The following is a 23,512-nucleotide window of genomic DNA, read 5'->3' as shown; positions in this document are numbered from 1 at the left end:
TTACTCTGCTGATTTTCCAAAAGGCCGACCCCTCGGCCCCTCGCCCCATAGGGTCTCGAACCCACAACTGAAAGCACGCTGGGCGCTCCTGCGGGTCACAAGACCAGCAACCCCACATAGGGGCGGAGCGAGGCGGGCGCGGTCGGCCCTGTGGGGATTGTAGTCCCGGCCCCATCGCCCCCTGGCGCCAACCCCTCCCCTGGAACTACGCTCCCGTCGTGCCCTGCGGCGCCTGGCGGAGGCGGAGCGGGTGGGCCAGTTGCTAACGCTTGGTGAAGCTCAGCGCTAGCGTCTGTCTCCTTAGGTAAGCGCGCGGCCTCCGGGTCTCGGCTGTCGTGTCCCAGGCTCCCGCGGAGGTGGGGTGAGGGCGGCCGCGGGGACTTGGCTTAGGGGGACGCTGGCCGCGCTGGGGCGAGGGGGCAACCGCGCAGGGCTCGCGCGCGTCTCCGTCTCAGGCGGACCGGGGAGCGTCGCGTGTGCGCGTGCGCACAGGACAACCCGGCTCCCTGTGCCCATCTCCCTTCTGCGCTTGCGTGCGCCCCTGAAGCGTGATGATCAGACCCCGTGTGTCCAGCTGTTTCCGGCGCGCCCTGCCCTCGGATCTTCACGGCCTACCCCTGCCACCAGGCTGCGGGTTGACCAGCCTTTTGCGCGCTTTAGGCGAAGGTCCCTAATCTTGACATACATCCTAAACATTGATGGTCCTTCCTGCTGCTTATAGGAAGTGTGACTTTTCAAGGCCATTTCTTACCCCGACCGCGGGGTAAGAGGTCTCTCCCAAACCCCACAAGCCCAAGGTTCTCCAACTTCTATTGCACAGAAGGCCCACTTGTAGGGTGCCAGGTCTAGCAAACACTCAGGACGCCCCATTAAATTCTAATTTCACAATAACTTTTTTTAGTATGTCCCAAAGATTGCATGGGACACATACTAAAAAAATCTCCGCTCATCTAGAATTCGAATGTAACGGTATCCTATGCGTTATTTGGCGACTGCACCCCATTGGGGTGTTAGTTAGAAATGCAGATTTCAGCTCTCTCCTCGTAGAGCCAGGACCTCGAAACTGCGTTAGAAACTGTGGGTGCCTCTGAGGCTCCAGCACTGGCTGTCCCTTCTGCTCAGGTCTCCCTGCCCTCGTTGCCTGGCTTCCAGGCCCTGCTGTGGAAGAGCCCTCCTGCTGCCACAGACGGGGCCCAGGGCCCTAGAGGGGCTGTGGGATTGTTCATCAATCCAGAACAGTCCTCTTGGCCTAGCTCACTTTCTGCCCCTACCCCCTGCGTGGTGGTGATGGATTCCCATTTCACAGAGGGGAAAGCTGCAATGGGGGTTAGTCAGGCAATCTGGTCAGGACACAGCCAGGTGCCGGCTCTGGCCTTCCTAATCCGAGGCTAAAAGAAGGCCTCTTGTTTGAGATTTACACTGTCACCTGCAGAGCCTGACTCAGCTCACTGAATAAGCACCATTTACCAAGTCCCTCCCTAAAGCCAGAGTCCACTCATCCTGGGACCCCAGGGCCATGGCCCTCCTCTCCCCGCAGCAGGCTCCTGCCCAGTGTTCTCAGGAATTCCAGCACACACCTGTTTTCCAGTTTGGTGCCTTGGGGCAGCAGGTAGTCTTAAGCCGCTGAGGGGCCTTGCAGTTAGGGATCCATCTCCGTGGTCCACCAGACCCTCCAGGATCTGCCAGTGCAGTTGAGCGCTTCTGGCCCTGGACAGTTGGCACCCAGGACAGAGGCACCACTACCATAAATGTGACCAGGTTGTCTGCCTCCCCCTGGAGACCGGAGCACAGACGTTATTAGGAGGCAGCTATAGCTGCAGGCAGAGGAAACGGACGCACCCAGGGAAGGGACTGACCTGGGCAGGACCTCGTGGGGGTGGGTCGTAGGGGTAGTCAGGGTGCCGTACTTAAGATCCCTGGATGTGTTTAAGTAAAAATGTGCAGGTTCTGTTTGTGGGTGGACTGGCATTCCCTGCGGGGCTTTTGGGATGGGGCTCCGGTTCTCTCTGTGGAACCTGTTTATTTCTCACCTGTAGAATGGGCTCAGGACCTCTGTCTTACAGAGGGACTCGGAAAGCAGTCGGTGAGCTGGTGAGCAGCAGCTATGTGCCCTGGTCAAGAGCCTCCACTCAGGGCGCCTGGCCTTGTCCTGTAGAAAGGGGACAGTCCCACATCTCCCTACCAGGTCATGGGGAGGAGTAGGGGAGCCCATTGGGGAAAGCGTGAGGACATGGACATGGTATTACGTAAAGGCTACTGTCTTCCGACGTGCTGGGCCTTGTCTGGGGTCTGCTGGCCTAGTGACTCGCCAGATATCCTTTCCTCTCCCCATTTTCTGTCATAGCAGTTTTATTGAGATACAGTTCACATATCGCGTAGTTCATTCATTTAAAGCGTACATTTTAGTGGTTTTTAGTATAATCACAGGGTTGTGGAAATGTCATCACTATCTAACTCCAGACAATTCCATCACCCCAAAAAGAAACCTGTCCGCATTAGCCGTCACCCGCAATTACCTCCCCCGGTTCCTGGTAATCAGGAATCTACTTTCTGTCTCTGTGGATTTGTTTGCTCTGAACATTTCACATAAATGGAATCACACTGTGTGGCCTTTTGTGTCTGGCTTCTCTCACGAGCATCATGTATTCAAGGTCCTTCTGCCCTGTGATGAGTGTCAGTGCCTCATTCCTTTTCATGGCTGCATAATATTCCAGTGTGTTCACGGACCACACTGTGTTTATCATCTGTTGGTGAACACCCATTGCATCCACTTTTGGCTGTTGTGAATCCTGGTGCTGTGAACATGTGTGTACAGGTTTCTGTGTGGATGTGGGTTTTCAGTTTTCCTGGGCACATGCCTAAGAGTGGAGGGAAGTTGCTGGGTCAAATGGTGATCATCCTGTGATATTATCCGCCCTCTCTAGGGCCCAGCCAGATATGTCCCAAAGGAAGCCTCCATTATTTGTCGTTTGTTTTGTTTTGGTTAGATCAGTGGTTGGCAAACTGCGGCTCGCGAGCCACATGCGGCTCTTTGGCCTCTTGAGTGTGGCTCGGCGTTAGAACCACTTCTTCAAAATAGACTCGCCCGGGCTGAAAACCGACTTCTGCGCATGGGCCACGAAGTTTCAATCACACTGTACGTGCACGCCCGCACGTGGTATTTTGTGGAAGAGCCACACTCAAGGGGCCAAAGAGCCGCATGTGGCTCGCAAGCGCGGTTTGCCGATCACTCAGTTAGACAGAGGTTGCACTTTTAGAAGGACAAGTCAGACTGTGTTTGCCGTACAGACAGAGAACTTTTGTGGTCCAGGGAAGGCCGTGTGTGGCGTGGGATCCTGGGCATGGTGTGTGCTCAGAGCAGACTTCAGAGTTGGCATTGTGGACTCTCCTGTGGGCGCTGCCCAGCACAGGCATTGTGGGCACATGAGGGGCACCCTTCATGAGTTCCACTTTTCATGGCTGCCACTGGCCCCTAGTTCAGTATGTTTGTCAAACTGGTATTGTGAGCCTAGGACACATTGTGGTGGGTCAGGACCTTACATGCCCTTTGAAGGGCCTGGTTGATAAATAAATGAAGGCGCATGGAGCTTAGGAGTAAGCCACAGGGCATGTCATGAGCAGTAAAAGCCCACTGTTGTAAAATGATTTCAACACTTTCTTGTCCACAGGGAAGAGGAAGGAGGGGCTGGTCTACTCCAGCTGGGCAGTGTGTTCTGGCCAGGCGGCTGCATCTTAGCTCCTCCTGAATCCAGTTGAGGTTACCTGTGATTTATCTCTAACATTCTCCAAGGCAGCCCTGACCAACAGGAATAAGAGGCACATACATAATGTTAAGTTTTTTAGAAACCACATTTTTAGAAAGTACAAAGTAATGGGTGCAGTTAATTTTAATAATGTTTAATTAACCTAAAACATGTAGTGTCATCACTTCAACACATAGTCAATGTAAAAACAATTAATGAGGTAGTTTGTGTTCTTGTCTTCGTATTAAGTTTCCAAGATCCAGTGTGCATTTTTGCTCACAGCACATCTCAAAGAAAAAGGAAAAAAAAAAAAAAAGTCAATGGCGGTTTAAACTTTGCAAATCAAGAGTTGGTAAGACCTGAGTGAGAACATGACCAGTGATGTATTTTACTTGGGCTGGGGCTCTTGGATGAGCCCTCAGATTCAGCACACTCCTAGGATGGACTCCTCGGCTCACCCAGGCCTCCTGTGGCTGACAGATGATGCTCTGCTCCAATCTCTGTCTCCCACAGTCGGAGCCCTGCCAAGGATGGATCCCCTGGGCTGCATGGAGCAGTGTGAGGATAAGAAGGCCAAGAGCCCAAATCGAGAGCCTGTGCTGTGGCAAGCCCTTCCTGTTCTGTCCGAGCAGCAGTCCAGGGACATGGAGCTGGTGCTGGCCTACGCCGCACCCATCCTCGACAAGCGCCAGACTTCACGTCTCCTCAAGGAGGTGTCGGCTGTCCACCCACTGCCTGCACAGCCTCACCTGAAAAGGGTTCGCCCAAGCCGTGATGCTAGCCGTCCACACATGCTGGAGATGCTCCTATGCCTGGCAGGGCCAGTTGCAGGCACTCGATCGCTGGCTGAGCTCCTCCCACATCCAGCAGTGGATCCCCGAGGCCTGGGACAGCCCTTCCTGGTGCCTGTGCCTGCGTGGCCACCCCTGACCAGGGGCCAGTTTGAGGAGGCGCGTGCCCATTGGCCCACATCCTTCCATGAGGACAAGCACATGACCCGTGCCCTGGCTGGGCAACTTTTCTCAGCACAGGAGCAGGCTGAGATGCAGGGCCACATGGAGCGGGCTGTACGGGTGGCACAACAAGCGGCCTCCAGGGGCCTGAGGGCTGTGGGGGCTGTGGTGGTGGACCCGGCCTCAGGCCGGGTACTGGCCACGGGCCATGACTGTAGCAGCTCAGCCAGCCCCCTGCTGCATGCCACCATGGTGTGCATTGACTTGGTGGCCCAGGGCCAGGGTCAAGGCACCTATGACCTCAGGCCCCACCCTGCCTGTTCCTTCACCCCAGCCTCAGCCTCCCAGGGTGTCCAGGCCATCTCTGTGCACACACTGGATAAGGATATGGACACGGATGATAACGGCCTCCCCTATGTGTGTACCGGCTACGACCTCTACATTACCCGCGAGCCCTGTGCCATGTGCGCCATGGCCCTGGTGCACTCCCGTGTGCAGCGTGTCTTCTATGGGGCACCCTCTCCTGATGGTGCCCTGGGCACCCGCTTCCGCATCCATGCGCGACCTGACCTCAATCACCGTTTCCAGGTGTTCCAGGGTGTGCTGGAGGCCCAGTGCCGCCAGCTGGACCCCGACACGTAGGTGCCAAGCTTGCTGGCTCCAGACTGTTCTTTGCTCTCTCAGCCTCAGCCTCCTCACAGATCCACTTGGGCCCTGGCTCCCTCATTGTCTAAGGGCTGCGATCCTGTCTGGATTTCAGGGACGTGCCTCCCAGCCCCGGAACCTGTGCCTACACTATTTCCGTTGGTGTGTGGTGCTGCATTTCTGCTAGACCAAGCTTTTCCCTGGGCTGGAGCATAACGAGGGCCCAGCCGGGCCTCATCGCTGGGCACTCAGGCTTCCCTCCTTGTGCCGCCTTCACCCTGAATCCACAGGTCTACTGGGATTGTATCCCCTTTATCTCAAGTCTGACCCATGAAAATAAACTCAACCCTTAAACCAGGTTGGTGTCTGTTGACAATTGTGGGACTGCCTCCATCGAGGACCTGGGCTTACACAGCTGGAGGGGAGCTTCTGAATCAAATGTGACCAGAGCTCTGCCCAAGTTGAGTTGTGGGTCTGAAAGGGTGTTGCTGGCTAGGGTGTGTCTGGACTCAGCTGATCGAAAGGCTCCTTCGGGCTGTGCCATTTCTGCTCCACCTCAGGTGGCCAGAGGGTCCTCAGAGCAGTCAGCACTAGAACCAAGTTGTTTGTTTGGGACTTGGAGCAGGCTGTTTGTCCATCCAGCAACCGTGCACTGTCTGACCACAAAGGCACTTTAGGGGTTCCAGGACATTCCTGTCCCAAGCGATGCTCAGGCTCCTGGGGACGCTCCAATCTCGTGGGGGCAGGGCAGGCGGGGGCTCCATCTGAGAGCCAGTGCAGTGGCCAGACATGGGTGGGGCATGAGCCTGCCTGCCTGCAGGGAGAGCCAGCCAGGGCACGACAGAGGGTCTCAGTGGGGACATTGCTAAGCTGAGGGATGGGCCCCATGGAACTCAGTGTCACTGGAACCTTCTTGCCTGGCCTGTAGGTGAGGAATATTCCTAGTGCCTAGCCTCAAGCATGGCTCCTGGCCCCCTTTGGTGCCAAGGGTCCCCTGGAGCTTCACTTGGGTTGCAGTGGGGTCCTCAGTTTTGCAAGGCTCATGGGGCAAAAACTACAGACCAGATTGTGTGCACCCAGTCTTGGCGATTTGGAAGTTGGGCACTGCAGCCATAACGAGGCACTCGGCTATCTGTGGATAAAAGGTGAGGAGGATGAGATGGCAGGAGGGCAGGAGGGGTGGTCACTGGGATCCCAGGAATGTCCTGGCTCCAGGCTGGCCTGTGGATGGCAGGGGCTGCAGGCTAACTCTTCCCCTCCCACCATCAGATGCTGCCCAGAGGTGAAGTAATGACACATTTGGTCACACGTTTGGGGTGGCCTTCCAGGCAAGAGCCCAGACACCCCTGTGGATAGCCTGGAGGTTAGAACTCTAGCCACAGCAGTTGCACAGGCCTACAGCTGGTGTCAGGGTCAGCTGGCAGCCAAGGTGATTGTTGCTGTTTCCCCTCCAGGTGGCTGTAGGCTTCAGCCTCATCAGGTCGTCACTTTGGAAATGCCAGGTGAGTCTTTCCTGGGCGCCCTGGGGGTTTGTGTCTGTTCCTCGGGGAAGTGCCCTCGGTGGCCAGACCCTTTAGGACCACTGTAGGCGCACACCTCACGTTCCTCCTCCCATGATGGCTGTTGGAGTCGCATCCTGGCACTGAGGGGATCACAGGGTGGCACAGTTTCTTTTCTTTCTTTTTAAAAATTGATGAGAGAGAGAGAAGAGAAACATCGATTGATTGCCTCCCATACATACCCCAACCGGGGATTGAATCCACAACTGAGGTGTGTGCTCTGACGGAATGGAACCTGAAACCTTTGGTATATGCGATGACGCTCCATCCAAGTGAGCCATCCGGCCAGGGCTGCTGCTGCTTTTTTAAAAGCCTTATTTTTATGGCGTTCAGTTTCCACATGAGTTGTCAGCTGGTGTTCAGCCCGGCCAGGCCTTCTGCCTGGGGCTCGTTTTAATGTTGACACCACAGGTGGGCACTGAGATTTGTCACCTGGGTTCATGCCTATACACAGAAGATGATGCCCTCATTTCCTCAGGAAGTCTGCAGTGAGCCCCCAGGGTGGCCTGCCTCGTCCTGCTTAAAAACAGGGGCAGAGCGTACAACCCAAGTTTGGTGGCCCATGGTCACCCATGGTCACCCTGCTGGTGGCAGAACTGGGATTTGAAGTCAGCGCAAAATGTTTTTTGTTGTTGTTTTGTTTTGTTTTTTTATAGAGAGGAAGGGAGAGGGAGAGTTAGAAACATCAATGAGAGAGAAACATCAACGAGCTGCCTCCTGCACACCCCCTACTGGGGATGTGCCCGCAACCAAGGTACATGCCCTTGACCTGAATCGAACCCGGGACCCTTGAGTCCGCAGGCCAACGCTCTATCCACTGAGCCAAACTGGTTAGGGCCAGCGCAAAATGTTTTGCCAAGAAAACAAGGTTTCAAGGAGCCTCAAGATTCAGCCAGTTTTCTGCCTCCTTCCTGTCACAGTGTGTGCTGGTGGGACTGGCTGTTGGAAACACCCTGTTCTTGCTGTGGGGGTTGGGTGTAAGTAAGGCAGGAAAAGGGGTGCCCTGCCTTGTCCTGGGAGCCAAGGGAGCAACAGGACTAGGGAATGGATAGCTGGGTGGGGACTGTTGTTGGGGCCTTGGGTGCATGGCCATAGGGCTTGGTCGGGCACTATAAGTGGGGTTTGTGACCAGAGCTGGGGAGATCCCTCTGGGTGGTCTCACTGGAAGGGCGGAAGGCTGGAAACCCTGCCTCTCATGGTCTCCTAGAGAGTCAGGCAAGGTCAGGACACCTCCGGCTTCTGTGTTACTTGGTAAATGCCTGAGTTTTTCAGTGGCCAACAAGGTGTGGCTACTCCAACCTTCTCCTTCCTCCAGCCTCTGATCTTACTGCTCCAAGACAGGTAGGACCTCACCTCAGGGCCTTTGCACTGGCAGCATCCTCCCCCAGAATCCGCTGACCTCCCTTCTTCACTTTCTTGAGGCTTTGTTCAAATGCCACCCTTTAGTAAAGCCACCCTGACCCTGCTTTTACGTCAAAGCTGACACCCCTAGCTCTGTCCCTGCTGGCCCCACCTGCTCTGGTGGTTCCTCTTTACAGCACTCAGCATGTCTCAGCACTCCACACTGATACCCATCCGTCACAGTGATGGTTGGTCCCCCTGTTGGGATGGAGCCCGAGGACAGGGCTCCGTGTGTTGTCTTTTGTTACCCTGGCAGGCAGGTACTCAGGAACACGCCCAGTGGCAGTGGGGATGAAGTGGAAGGACCCTGAGAGGCCACAGGCAGCACTGACTTTACCATGCTGTTGGTCAAATCATGTCTCAAAAAGGACATGTTCAAGTCCTGACCCCTGGTACCTGGGATTGGAACCTATCTCATTTGGAAAGAGGGTCTTTGCAAGTGTATTAGTTAAAGTGGGTCACACTGGAGTAAGGTGGTCCTAATGCAAGGACAGGTGTCCTTATACGAAAAGGGAAATTTGAACACTAACACAGGAGGAGGCCATGTGACCATGGAGGCAGACACTGGGGTGATGTGGCCACGATCCAAGGATGCCTAGAGCCCCCAGCAGCTGGTAGAGGCTGGAAGGACCCTTCCCTGGCAACAGGTGTTAACAGTACCTGGGTTCTGCCTGTGAGTCTGTGTGTGTCCTGTGACGGTTCTAAGAAGTCACCACAAATGTAGTGACTTAAACAGGATTTATCGGGAGTCTAACAGACCGAACTCGGGTGGCTAAACCCAAGTGCGGGCAGGGCTAGTCCTTCCCAAGGCTTTAGGGAGAACTGTTTCCAGCCTTTTCCAGTGTCTCAGGCGCCACATCCCTGGCTTGTGGCCCCTTCCTCCATCTTTTTTTTTTTTTTTTAATATATTTTATTGATTTTTTACAGAGAGGAAGAGAGAGGGATAGAGAGTTAGAAACATCGATGAGAGAGAAACATCGATCAGCTGCCTCTTGCACACCCCCTACTGGGGATATGCCCGCAACCAAGGTACATGCCCTTGACCGGAATCGAACCTGGGACCCTTGAGTCCGCAGGCCGACGCTCTATCCACTGAGCCAAACCGGTTTCGGCCCCTTCCTCCATCTTCACAGCCAGCAGCTCAGCCTCTTCCATCTCTGATCTGACTCTCTTGCCTCCCTCTTAAGAGGGCCCTGTAAGGACACTGGGCCCCCCAGGAATCCAGGGTCATGCCCATCCTAGGGGCATTGATTTAATCCATCTGCAAAGTCCCTCTGCCGTGTGAGACAACATGTCTACAGGTGCCAAGAACAGGACAGGGACATGTTTGGGGCCTTTACTGTGCTGCCCCAGCATGGCTTAGTCTCACGGTGTTCTGTGTCCCCGTAGAAAAGGAGAACAACTTCCCGCCGCTGCCCAAGTTCATCCCTCTGAAGCCTTGTTTCTACCAGAACTTCTCCGACGAGATCCCCATTGAGCATCAGGTCCTGGTGAAGAGGATCTACCGGCTGTGGCTGTGTGAGCGGTGGTGTTGGCTGGGGGTTCGGGGTGAGGGGCTCCCCACACCACTGCAGAGACCCAGGCCAGGCCCAGGTCAGGACGCTGCCCCATCCTTGGGCTGGGAGAACTTGAGGTTTTTGTAGTAACTCTCCTTTCTGATAAAATTCTGTCCCAGAGGCGGCATGGTGTGATGGACGAGACAGGTGGGCCATTGGGCAGGAACCTTTGTCTCCCTGAGCCTTCTCTGGCCTTTGGTCCCTGTGTAGGGGGGTGGAGGTGCTTGTGCCCTAACTCCCAGACCCCGGCTGAAGCCTCTTTGCCTCCCCTATCCAGTCTACTGCGCCACACTGGCGGTCAATCTCGTCGCATGCCTGGCCTGGTGGATCGGAGGCGGCTCAGGAGCCAACTTCGGCCTGGCCCTGGTCTGGCTGCTGCTCTTCTCCCCCTGTAGCTATGTGTGCTGGTTCCAGCCTGCTTACAAGGCCTTCCGGTAAGTGGGGGCCTGGCCATGCCCTCATGGGGCCTTGGAGTGTCTGTGCTGGCAGTGGGTTCAAAACTGAGTAGCCAGGATGCCCCCAACTGTGTGTGCACATCTCCATGCTGATTCCTGTACTTGGAACCTGTGCCTGCTCTGCACCTGTCACCCTAGCCCAGGTGCTAGAAACCCTCCCTTTCTCTTGTCCAATTTGGATGACAGCTTGTATCGGGGTCTGCGCACTACAACCCACAGATGTCTGCACTGACTGACACATGTATTCACGAACATGTCTTTTAATAACTCTATTGAGTTATACTTCACATTCCATACAACTCACCTAGCATTTGAGTGTCTCTAGAGTCTTCACAAGGTTGTACGCTCATCACATCCAATTCCAGAACATTTTCACTACTTCAGAAGAAGCCCCATCCCCCTGAGCAGTCACCCCTATCCCCTCCCCAGCCCCTTTGGACATAACCTGCTTCTATGAACATTGGCCCCCAGCCAGTCCCCTGCTACTCAGGTGTATTGTTCCTAGATGGTCCCTAAATCCCATCCTTAGGAGGTAAGAGTTCTTGTACTCCTTTCCAGTAGGGAACCCATCATGCAGCATCTTCTCAGAGGGGCGGTGTTTAGGCCCCTGTGGTCAGAGACTTGTGTGAGAATGGGTGCAGTAATTCATGCGTGTCGTACCTGAAGAAGGGAGAATAGAAAGAAAAATACCACATGATCTCACTCATTTAGGGATAGTAAAGAACATTATAAAGTGGTGAACAAAAAGATAGATACAGAGACAGTAAAGCATCAAACAGACTTTCAAAGTACAGGGGGAAAGTTTGGGAAAGGTGGGGGAGTTATGAAATCAAACGAAGGACTTGTATGCATACATATAAGCATAAACAATGGACGCAAAACTCTGGGGGGGGAGGGCATGTGTGGGTGTGGGGTGGGGGGTAATAGTAAGATATGTACACATATAATACCTCAATAAAAATATTAAAAAAAAAAAAAAAAAAAAAAAAAAAAAGAAGGGAGAATATTTCTGTGTTGCTCTCTCTGCCTCACATTCTCCTCTGGGTGGTTGTCACTAAAAGGCTGGGGCAGCCATAATGGTCATTCCTCTCACTCTCCAGGGCCGACAGTTCCTTCAATTTCATGGCATTTTTCTTTATCTTCGGAGCCCAGTTTGTCCTGACCGTCATCCAGGCTATCGGCTTCTCGGGATGGGGTGCTTGGTAAGTCTGTGAACGTGGCTTCTATGATGGGTGTTAACTATAGACATGTGCGTGAATACATGTACAGTACTCATGTATACATGAGACTGTATCATAGTCCCCAACTTCTGACGGCTGATGGAGAACAGACATTTACTTCCTGCTTTTGTAAATGCTCCAAGGAGGTGCCAGGTTGAGGGGCAGGTGTCTGCTCCACATTGGTACCCAGTGCCTGTGAATGCTTGATTACCAGCCACGCTGGCCACAAGGAAGAGACCGGTAGGCATGGGCCAGCAGTGTGTCCTAGGAGGGAAGTTTGGAGAACAGCAACCTGTGATCCCACCATCTAGAGAGAGATCTGGTCTTCTGTTTGCTTGATTTTAGGGTATTGGATGACATTTCCATGGCCCCTGTAACAAATTACTTCCAACTCAGTGACTTAAAATGAAACACACTTCTCATTTCCAGTTTGGGGGAATCCAACGTGGGTCTCATGCGCTAAACCCAGGTGTGGGTGGGGCTGGTCCTTTCGGAGGCTCCAGGGGAGAATCATTTCCTGCCTTTCCTAGCTTCTAGGGTGCTACATCTCTGGCTCATGGCCCTTCCTCCATCTTCACAGCCAGTAGCGCAACCTCTCCCATCTTTCTGACTGTTCTTTCTGCCTCCCTCCTGTGAGGACCCTGTGAGGACCCTGTGAGGACACTGAGCCCCCTGGGTAATCCAGGGTCATCCCCAGTTCATGGCCTTAACTTAATCCTACCTGCAAAGTCCCTTTACCACATGAGAAGACAGACGTGTCGAGAGTTACTGGGACCAGGACGTCGGGGCTGTTACCAACCACAGGTGGTGTCTGTGGTGTCCAGTGTTGGTAAGAGGCATTTGGGGTGGCTCTCTTCACACGAGAACTACCTGCCAGTCCCTGGAGTGGTTGGCCTTTTGGTTGATTGTTTTCCGAATAACGGGAGCTCATTTTATCTGCAGTTACAGCTCCCAAACATTTTCTTGTGTCACATGCTCAAGTCCTCTTGCTCCACTTTTTCTGGGTCTTTTTTAAAAAATATAATATATTTTTTCGCCAAAACCGGTTTGGCTCAGTGGATAGAGCGTTGGCCTGCGGACTCAAGGGTCCCAGGTTCGATTCCCGGTCAAGGGCACGTACGTTGGTTGTGGGCACATCCCCAGTGGGGGGCGTGCAGGAGGCAGCTGGTCGATGTTTCTCTCTCATCGATGTTTCTAACTCTCTATCTCTCTCCCTTCCTCTCTGTAAAAAATCAATAAAATATATTAAAAGAAAAATGTATGCTGTTAGAAAAGTTTATAAAATATATATATAATATATTTTTATTGATTTCAGAGAGGAAGGGAGAGGAAGAGAGAGATAGAAACATCAGTGATGAGAGAGCATCATTGATCCACTGCCTCTTGCATGCCCCCTACTGGGGATCGAGCCCGCAACCCAGGCATGTGCCCCTGGCCAGAATCGAACCTGGGACCCTTCAGTCCGGCAGGCTGACGCTCTATCCACTGAGCCAAGCCGGCTAGGGCCATATAGTCTTGTTTGTTTCTTGAGGCTCATGAGAGTTTTCACGGCCTCATCAGCCCCCTCCTCTCAGCTCCTTCCTTACTGTCCATTTCCTGCTGTGTCTTCTGCCCTCCTCTGTAGAGTCTCAAAGGCATCTGCTTTTCTCCTGAGATCATTTCTAAAATGCACGTCCCTACATCTTCCTGTTGTTGCTCTTCCTGCTTGGCGACCACATGCGCTTTGTGTGGACCTTGGGTTTCCTCTTGGCCCTCCCATATCTGGGCGGGCCGGTAAGGTGCTATCATTGGGGTTGGTCATGTGGACCCTCTCTGCCTGGCAGGTACAAGATCCCAGACTCCAGGAGGAGAGCAGGTGCTCAGTGCGAATGACGTATTTGCACAGGTATTTTAGGGCCAGGGAGCTCCCCTGTTGGGGAGAGGAGCCCCCAGAGTTCAATTCCCAAATGTCCCCCCACCATCCGGTTTGTACTACAGGCATGCACGGGCATCTTTTTGTTGTTGTTTTGTTAATCCTCAGTTGAGGACATTTTTTCCCACTGATTTTTAGAGAGAGTGGAAGGGGGGGTAGAGACAGAAATGGGGCGGGGGGGGGAGAGAGAGAGAGAGAGAGAGAGGAACATCGGTAGGTTGCCTCCTGCACGCACCCTGCCCAGGGCAGGGATCTAACCTGCAGCCCAGGTACAGGTACATGCTCTTGATTGGGAAATGAACCCTTGACCTTTCAATGTATGGACGAATGCTCTAACCATTGAGCACACCAGCCAGGGCACTTGGGCATCTTTATTTATTTTTTTAATATATTTTACTGATTTCAGAGAGGAAGGGAGAGGGAGAGAGAGAGAGAATCATCAGTGATGGGAGAGAATCGTGGATCGCCTGCCTCCTGCACGCTCCACACTGGGGATCGAGCCCACAACCCAGGCATGTGCCCTTGACTGGAATCGAACCCGGGACTCTTCAGTCTGTAGTTCGATGCTCTATCTGCTGAGCCAAACCAGCTACGGCTCAGGCATCGTTTTTCTTCAGGGTTAAACAGGGCAGAGGGACTTCCTGGTGGGGTGAGAGCAAGAACCAGAAGGGACAGTTTTCAGGGGAGACTTGCAGCTCATCCCCAAGCAGAAGGGATGCTCTCACTAGGGCCCCTGTGACCGTCACCCACTCCAGCCAGTCCTGTGTCATGTGGACCTGTCACTCCCTGCAACCTCTGTGGTCTGCTCTGCAAGCACATTCCTGTGAATCTATAAAAGAGAAGGACACTTAGAATATATGAACATATCATAGGTAAATATGACCATGATGGGAGGGAGAGGAGGAGAGAGAGAGAAACATGAACGATGTGAGAGAATCATTGATGGGCTGCCTCCTGCATGCCCCACACTGTGGATCGAGCCCGCAACCCGGGCATGTGCCCTGACTGGGAATTGAACCCTGACCTCCTGGTTCATAGGTCAGTGTTCAACCACTGAGCCATGCCGGCTGAGTGGATCCTGTTCCTTTTTAAATAGCCTTTTAACCTTGGCTACCCTGAGGTGTACAGAAGGTGCAGAGACAGGATAGAGCATTGCCATCCACCCATCTTCCTGACACCTTTGCCCCCACCCAGACTGCAGGCTCCATTTGCATTTCTGCAGCAGTATCCATGAAAGCCCTTTTAAAAAAATCCTCACCTGAGGACATCCTGAGAGGAAAAGAGAGAAAGAGGGAGAGAGAAACATTAATGTGAGAAAAAAACATTTATCATTTGCCTTCGATATACTCCCTGACTGGGGATCAAACTCGCAACCAGGTACGTGCCCTGACTGGGAATCGAGCCAGGAACCCTTCGGTGCACGGGGATGACGCTCAACCAGCTGAGTCACTCCAGCGGGGCTCTTGTGGCGTTTATTTAATTGTTGCTTTAGCCCAGTGTTCACATCAGACCCAGGTGAGCTGTGCCTGCTTCTATGAGTTGATGTCTTTTTCTGCCTTTCCCTGATCTGTGGGCTTGACTGTCCTGTGCAATGTCCCACATTTGGGGTTTTTAGAGTAACAGCTTTATTGAGACACATTCCACACACACAGACCAAAGATTCACCCTTTATGTCAGGGATGGGGACCGTCTGGCCCACAGGCTGTATAAGGCCTGTGAAATCATTTGGTCTGGCCTTACCAAGGTGTTAGGGGTGATTAATTAAATGTTTGACCAAATATAGCAGGCTAATTTTTAAGTTAATAATTTTGTATGGCCTATGAGTGATGTTATAATATCCAAATGGCCCTTGGCAGAAAAAAGGTTTCCCAACCCTGCTTTAGGTGTACAAATCAGTGTTTTTAATACATTCACAGGGTTGTATGCAATCATCTAATTCCAGAACATTCTATCACCCCTCAAAGGAAACCCTGTTCCCATCAACAGTCGCCACCTTCTTCTCTCCAAGCCCCTAACAACTATTCATGTATTTTTTGTCCCTGTGGATGTGCCTGTCCTGAACACGTCACATGAATGGAATCACATACTGTGTGGCCTTTTGTGTCTGGCTTCTCTCTCTGAGCGTGTGTTCACGGTTCATCCACATTGTAGTGAGTGTCAGAGCTTCACTCCTTTTCATGGCAGAATGCTATTCTGTTGTGTGGATGAACCACGCTTTGTATATCCGTTCATCAGCTGATGGACACTTGGGTTGTTTTTTACTTTTTTTGCTATTGTTAGTAGCACTGCCGTGAAATTCCTATGTGTTTTTGTGTGGACGTGTGTTTTTCTTTTGAGTGTATACCCAGGAATGGCATTGCTAGGTGACAAGGTAACTATTTTAATTTTAACCTTCTGAGGAACTGCCAGATTATTCCACAGATTTTACAGGCTGTGTCCCCTGCTGTCTTTTCTCTGTTCTGTCCCTCTCTCCCTAGTTCTGGCCCCTTGTGCCCCTGGCTGAGTGGCTCTGGGGGAGCACCTGGCACCCCCTGGCTCCCTTGTTCTCCGCCCTGTCCCTGCCCTCTGTGCCCAGGCCTCTCTCTATCCTCCTGTTCCCTGTGCTGCATGTCTTGGCCTCTCTGGATATGGTTGGGGTATAGTAGACTTTGTCATCTGTTTGTAGCTGATTGAGGCCAGTTTATCACCCGCTGTTGCAAGGGATGTCATTCTGGGTCATAGATGAGCTTGTTCTTTGGGAAGCTGGCAGTTGCCAGCTCACTCCTTGGTGAGTCTGGAAGGCGGTGCCTCGGAGCAGGCTCCCCGTTCTACAGTGCCAACTGTAGGTATGTTCACCCTCCTCAGAGACCATGATCCTCAGACTGGGCCCCCCCCCCCCCCCACCTACTCAGCCTCTTGTTCTAGGGCTCCAGATCTAGTGGGAGATCCCCATCAGAGGCAGTGCCTCCTCCCAAGAGCCTGGGATGATCCCCCTCCCTATAGCATAGGGTCCAGCTGCCCCACCTTAGCTGCCTTTCCATTTCTTCCAGTGCCCACCGGAGCCCTCCATTGCCCAGTTTTGCTCACACCCCTCTAAGTGTATGTAGAATGTTCCTCCTTCATTCACAGAGCGGGAGCGGGTACTGTTTACATGTGCCTGTAGTAGACACATGCATGTTTTCATAAAGACTGTGGAAGGATACGTAGCAAATAGATCACATTGGTTCCCTCTGAGATGGGGGGTGGGGTTGGCAGGAGAGAGACTGTTTATTGTATATTCTTTTAAATTTCCTAATCTTTGAACTCTGTGGTTTTACTACTTGTTAAGAAAAAATATTCTCAAAAAGACTGTGTTTCTTGACTTCCCTTCCCAGAGGGAGCATGTATAAACAGGTGGACATTCTTTTTCATGTGGGCCAATGATGTTCTTATTTCATAGGACCTTGCTGTGCCAACTGAGCTTCAATTTCCTTTTTCCCCTCTTATTTTTTACCATCTCCTTAGTAATTTGTCATGTGGCTGTAGCATAATTTACATTCTTGTTCCCAGCCAGTGGACAGGTAGGGTACTCCCAGTTTTTCATTATTTCAAAGAATTGTTGTAGTGTAAATTCTTAGAATTAAAACTGTTGGGGTAACAGTCTTTTTACAGATAATGCCCCATTGCCCTCCAGAAAGGGTGTACACTACCACTAACAGTGGTATTCGTGTCTCCATTTCCTCGTACACATGACATTTGCCCATACGATGGTAGAGAATGATACTTGTTCTAACTTGTGTGTCTTTATTGGTGGGTTTGAGCATCATTTTGTGAGTTTATTGACTCCTCGGTAGTCCTTGGGAGAATTTCCCACTGCTCTGCCGGTCGTTTCCTTTTTCCTTTCTCAGAGCTCTTTACATAGGAAGGGTAGTGGTCCCTGTCCGGCAGATATGCTGGCGCCCACACTCTCTCTTACCCCTTGCAGTGGTTGGCTGGCAGCGATCGGGTTCTTCCAGACCAGCGTTGGAGCTGCCGTGGTCATGCTGTTTCCGGCCATCATGTTCACAATGTCAGCCGCCATGATGGCCTTTGTGATCATGAGGGTAAGTCCTCTGGGTCCCAAGACATTCAGCTTCTTCCCATGCATCCTGTCACCTGACTTTCCTGGCCCTGGGGACTCGTCTTACCCTGTTTCAGGAGCAAGAGACAGTACAGTGTCTGGGAAGTGACATGATTTCCTTTAGCAGGGAAGTCTCTCTGAGTCAGGACCCTCAACTGCTCAGGCCAAGACCCCACCTGTCTGCCCCCAGTGGCCTTCCAAGGACAAAGGACTTGGGGAAATAGCACAGTATCAGCTGCTACTGACTACACCTACCTTTGGGTGTGTCCCCAGCACACACAGGTCCACACTGCTCGATCTGTCCACACTGGCTATGTATTATCACTTGTAGTTAAATTAAAATTAAGTATAATGAAATAAAACAGCTTACCCCATGTGCTCAGCCAGAGCAGGTCAGCTCAGCTTTTCTGGATGGTGGGGAGTCAGTGGTCTGTCCCAAGGGGTCTCTGCTGTGGAGATCACTACTAGCACCCAGGGATGGCTATGTGCACTGTCTAGGGCCTGACACTGCCATGTCAGGAGGCCATCAAATGATTGTCATACAAGTTTCTTGTGGATTTCTCCATTCCAAGCACTGCCCAAGAGTACCCAGAGCCGCCCTCCAGGTACTGGGTGTCGTGTAGGGGCAGTCACAGGAAAGATAAGCCCCAAATCCATGACAGGATGAGCCTCTCTCCATGACAGACGTGCTGTGGTCTGCACCAGAGGTCAGAGGCAACAGAGGTCAGCACCAAGAGGCACCAGGGGCTGTGGCTCACAGCTGGGTCTCCTGAGTTCACAATCTTGGATTCTACATGTTTTCTAAGGTTTCCACAAAGACCTTTCTGTGGCTTTTGTACTTCCTTTAAGAAAAACACAACCTTAAATGTGAGCGGCCTCCACATCATTCACAGAAGTACTGATCTTTGTCCTCTGCTCCCACCTTCTGCCCTGCAGGTACACAGGATCTACCGGGGAACCGGTGGAAGCTTCCAGAAGGCACAGACAGAGTGGACCAATGGCACTTGGCGGGACCCACTGTCTCGGGAGGCCCAGTTCAACAACTTCTCAGGGAATAGCCTGCCTGAATACCCCACTGTACCCACCTATCCAGCCAGTGGTAGCCAGTGGCCTTAGAGGGAGCTGACTGGTCTTGTCGCTTGCCTGCCACCACAGCCCTCCTCCTCCTCCCTATCCACGCCTGTAGCCACGTTGGGTCCGGTGAAGCCCTAAGCATCTGTCCCCAGGTGGCAGGTAGGCTCCTCCCCCAGCCAGGATGGGCAGAGGTTGGTGGCCACCGGGACCTTTTCCAGGTGGGATGGCAGACCCCAGCAGCTCTCAGGGACCCATGCCCATAACCCATCTCACATCCAAGAGCAGAGGTCCTTGCAAGCACTGCCCAGAAGCCAGCTGGCCCTGCCAGCCAGCAGAAGGATGCCTCTCTCGCTCCTGAAAACGTTTGGTCACATAATGTCCACTGCAGCAGCCACTCTCTCTCCCCTGGGGGTCTCAGAGGACTGATGTTGGGCCTCCCTAGGAAGTCAGAAGGAGGCTGGCTGCCTCTCCATGCCAGTGCTGGGGACGCTAAGAAGGGCTCCTCAAATTCACCCCACTCCTGTCAGGGCCATCACCCTCGTCCAGTGCTCAGGAAGAGGGAGGTTCCTCCCTGCTGGTGATGTAGACACTTGATGTACAGCTGGGTGCTCAACGTTTTGTCCTGAGTTTGTCCATCTGCAGCTGGCGGCTCACGGGGATGGCCAGAGGCTAGTTCACTGCCTCGGTGCCATGATCTCAGCTTTTCCCTGTCCATCTGTCCCAGGTCCTCTACACTGGTCCTCAGCCACTGTTCAGGACCATTGGCCAGCTTGCTTCCAGCCTTTCTATCCACAGTCGCTCTCCCCCAGAGACGCTCTCTTCTCCCAGGTGTTAGAACTCCCACGCCTGGGCTGGTTGTACCTATGCAGGGAACCTCAGCAGGATGTTCATCGAGATCCAAAACCTGGGACTAAACCCATTGGTGGGGACATGGGCTTCTCTCCCCACTGTGCAAACAGGAAAACAGGTGCATCTCATCAGAGTGTCTATGGCCCCGAGGTTGCCATTGCCTAGAGGTGTGAGTGCTGGGCCAGCCACTCAGGCTGTGATCCACACTGCCCTTTTCTGGATGTGTGGAAGCAGATCCCATTTCTCAGGAGAACAGCCTTTTAGGAGGAAACAAGATGTGACAAATCTGTGCCTTACTGAGGAATCTAAATACCGTCACTTCTTTTCTCAATTCTTCTAGTTCCTTCTGAGATGGAGGAACTGGATGTTGTGTGGGTATTGCCACAGCACCTTTGTGAATGGACGGGCTGAGGGAGGTGTCCTGGTGGCCTCTCAGCCCATGTTACCCAGGCTTCCAGTAATGCTGCCCCTTGGCTCCTGACTGCCTGTCCCTTGTCACACCCGCTCTGCTGGGATGCCATCCTCTCCTGAAGCTCCAGCATGGCCAGAATGTGTCCATGTTTGCTTGCTTTGCTTTCTTGTGCCGAATGCCACATGGTGTCTAAAGGTGGCCAAGGTCCCTGAGGAAGCACCTGGGCCTGGGTCCCTGAAGGGCAAGTCTTCCTGGGAGGAAAACAAAAACCTCAGGTTTCCCGGGTTCTCAGTAACATCACCAAGCCAGCTTCCTATGACCGACCGATGGCTCACACTGGGCAAATTGTGGACCGAATCTCATTGTGACTGGGATGCCATTAGTAATGGAGCCGGTTAACCAGGTGCAGAATGAACACACATGAGCACCCCACTCCCCACCCCACTGTACATGGCACCTTGGTTACATTGTAATAGGTGTTTTTGTTTTTTTGATTATGTTACTTTATTTTGTAGTTTTTGTTATTGGAAAATATTCTGGAAATAAATACATCCTTTCTGCAGCAGACCAAGCCTCCCAGGGGCTGTTTGTGGTGTGTGTATGTGTGTCAAGTACCCCAGTGTGTACGGCCTCAGACAGAATACCACCAGGACGGCCTGTGCACCTGGACCCAGTTTCCATTGATAGGCAGACCCTGCCCTATAAGCACCGAACCTCCCTGTGCACCGAGGACGGAGCCCGTTCAGCCCAGCACTGTGCACCCAGGCATCTACCCTCACGTGATGTCCACACATCATTGCAGTGTGGCTTCCTTCAGGTTTTCCTTTTAAGTCAACTTGTTTTCTCCACATTCAATAGTTTTCATTTGAAAAAGGAAATTCACAGAAAATAAAAGTTTGCTTACCATAAAGGAAAAATAATGGTAGGTGTAGCTGGACTAGAAGTGACTCTTGTTTTACAGAGGCCTAGCCTCAGGGCCTGCTGGTAACAAAGAGTGGACACCCCCCCCCCCCCACAGACACAGGAGAGAGCGTGGTAATCTTATTCCACAGGACACTACCACCCTGGGAAGGAAACTAGTCCTAGAGAGGAACCGGACACTGTCCCCCCAACATTCACATGTGGAAGTCCTGACCCTCTGGGACCTCAGAATGGAACCTTATGTGGACAAGTCTCTACAGGTGTACTTAAGTTCATACTGGGGCAGGGTAGCCCTAATCCAAGTCAACTGGTGTCATATAATGGAGACATTGGACACAGACACAGGGAGGCACTTGTGGAGATGGAGGCAGAGATTGGGGCGATGTGTCTATGAGCCAAGGACACCAAGGATTCTAGTGCCACCAGAAGCTGGGAGAGGTGGGAGTAACAGGAAATGTCAGGGAGTGAAGAGACAGATTGGGGAGCACTGAGCCTTAGGGACATGTCCAATGATGTATGGAACATGGATTGGGTGGACATGCCTTGAGAACAGAGAGCAGGTGTCCCCTGTTCTCTGGGTAGGAGGCGGGCTTGGTGATGGTGCAAAGCAGGAAAGGAACTGGAAAAGAGAAATAGGTGGTGGTGGGGGGGGGGGAGGTGGAGGGCACCATCCTGGAGACATGGAAGGACACAGACGTGGTGGAGTTGAGAGGACCAAGGACAGTTGAGAAGGGACCCTTGGCAAGGGTGGCAGTGACAGGACCACAGATAGGTGGCTTAAACTGCAGAGATTTATTCTCTCACATTCTGGGGCCAGAAATCTAAAACCAAACTGTCTCAGGGCCGAGCTCCCTCTGGAGGCCCCAGGGGTAGGTCCTACCTGCCTTTTCCAGCTTCTGGGGGCTCCAGCATCCCTAGTATTGGGGCTGCATCACCACAGTCTCTGCCACCATCCTCACCCAGGCATCTCTATTTGTGTCTCTTTCTCTTACAAGGACACCATCGTTGGATTTGGGACCTCCCTAATCCAGGATAATCTCCTCTCAATATTCTTAATTACATCTGCAAAGATGCTATTTCCAAATAAGGTCCCATTCACAGGTTCCAGGGTGACACGCCTCTGAGGCTACCACTGGGTACCTGCAGGGGAACCACTGGCTTTGAAGCAAGAGGAAAGCTGAAGGCATCCCAGGGCTGGAGAATCTGCTGACTGCCAGGCCCTGATGAGGCTGCATTTAGGGGGTTGGTAGTGGGGGACAGTGTCCCTGGGACAGGACAAGAGCTGTATTCATGGTGCAGTGGGCACAAAGCCCAAGGGTGCCTCAGGTGTGGGCAGGAGGAGGGGACTTGAGGATGCCTGGGGGAGGGGTGGGTTGAGAGGACCCCTTAGCAGGATCCAGAGGGGGGCGCTAACCCTGGCCAGGTGTGGGGATAGGTCACCCTTAGTGGCAGGAGGCTGGTGGAACAGGAGGTCCTGCTACTAGTAGTTTCTAGTTACCAGCTTGTGAGACTTTTTAGTTTGTTTTTGTTAATCCTCCCCTGAGGATATTTTTTCCATTGATTTTTAGGGAGAGTGGAAGGGAGGGAAAGAGAGAGTGCAAGGGAGAGAGAAACATCAATGTGAGAGACACATTGATGAGTTGCATCCCACACATGCCCCCACCAGGGCTGGGGATCAAACCTGCAACTCCAGTATGTGCCCTTGACCCGGAATTGAACCTGCAAACCCTTCAGTGTGGGGGCCAGTGCTCCAACCGCTGAGCAACACTGGCCAGGGTGGGACCGGTTCTTTCCATCACCTGCTCTACTTTCCATATCTCAAACAGGACTATTTGATGCTGTCTTAGTCTCCTAGGGGTGCTATAACAAATGACCACAAATGGGGTGGCTTAAAACAGGTGTTGGCAGGGTTGGGTCCTTCTGAGGCCATGAGGGAGGGTGCTTCAGACCTCTCTCCCAGCTCCTGGTGGCTCCAGCAATCCTTGCCATTCTTGACTTGTACATGCATCACTCCAATTTTTGTGTCACCACATGGTTGTCTCCCTGATCATGTGTCCAGGTTTCCTTCTTCATATAAGGAAGGACACCAGTCATTACATTAGGGCCACTCCTACTCCACTGTGACCCCATTTTAACTTCATTACATCTGTAAAGTCCTTATTTCCAAATGTCCCATCCATAAGTATCAAGGGGGTCAGGATTTCAACATGTCTTTTTGGGGCATACAATGCAACCCGTAACAGTGGCCAAATCCAGGTCCACACCTGTATGAGCCACCACCATAACTGGGTGGCTCAAAACAACTTATCCTCTCACATTCTGGAACCTGAATGTGAGGTCAAGGTGTTGCAGGGCCCTACTCTCTTCGGAGGCTCCAGGGGAGGGTCTTCTCTGCCTCTTCCAACTTCTGGGGGCTCCCGTGTCCCTGGTCTTATGGCTGCTTCACTGCTTCTGCCTCTGTCTTCACATGGCCATCTTCCATGTGTCTCTCTTCTTTTTGTAAGGACAGCAATCATGGGATTCAAGGGCTCACCCTAGTCCAGCATGACATCATCTTAACTAATTACATCTGCAAAGACCCCATTTCCAAATAGGTATTCTGAGGTTCTTGGTGGACATAAATTTTGGGTGGACACTAATCAACCCTCTACCTTGCCCAGGCCTTGGCCCCTGGGAGTGGGATGGAGAAGCTCTTCCTGTGGCCCTTGGTCACAGGTAGGACACTACATGCACC

General features: G+C 52.5%; 2 protein-coding genes across 2 annotated transcripts; both read left to right on the top strand.

Moving 5' to 3' along the window:
• The first annotated feature begins 240 nt into the window (after positions 1–240).
• On the top strand, positions 241–20,424 carry SCAMP4 (secretory carrier membrane protein 4). Its single transcript, XM_028159308.2, has 7 exons — positions 241–304; positions 6,796–6,843; positions 9,691–9,819; positions 10,135–10,291; positions 11,413–11,514; positions 17,388–17,505; positions 18,459–20,424. Exons 2-7 carry the CDS (start codon positions 6,837–6,839, stop codon positions 18,636–18,638), a joined length of 693 nt encoding a protein of 230 aa, XP_028015109.1. The 5' UTR covers positions 241–304; positions 6,796–6,836; the 3' UTR covers positions 18,639–20,424.
• Positions 249–5,693, top strand: ADAT3 (adenosine deaminase tRNA specific 3). The gene is made up of 2 exons (XM_008150673.3): positions 249–304; positions 4,257–5,693. Exon 2 carries the CDS (start codon positions 4,274–4,276, stop codon positions 5,336–5,338), a length of 1,065 nt encoding a protein of 354 aa, XP_008148895.2. The 5' UTR covers positions 249–304; positions 4,257–4,273; the 3' UTR covers positions 5,339–5,693.
• Positions 20,425–23,512: the final 3,088 nt, after the last annotated feature.

The sequence above is a fragment of the Eptesicus fuscus genome, chromosome 6 (genome assembly GCF_027574615.1).
Source record: "Eptesicus fuscus isolate TK198812 chromosome 6, DD_ASM_mEF_20220401, whole genome shotgun sequence".
Classification (NCBI taxonomy): domain Eukaryota; kingdom Metazoa; phylum Chordata; class Mammalia; order Chiroptera; family Vespertilionidae; genus Eptesicus; species Eptesicus fuscus.
This window is presented reverse-complemented; position numbering and strand designations above follow the sequence as displayed.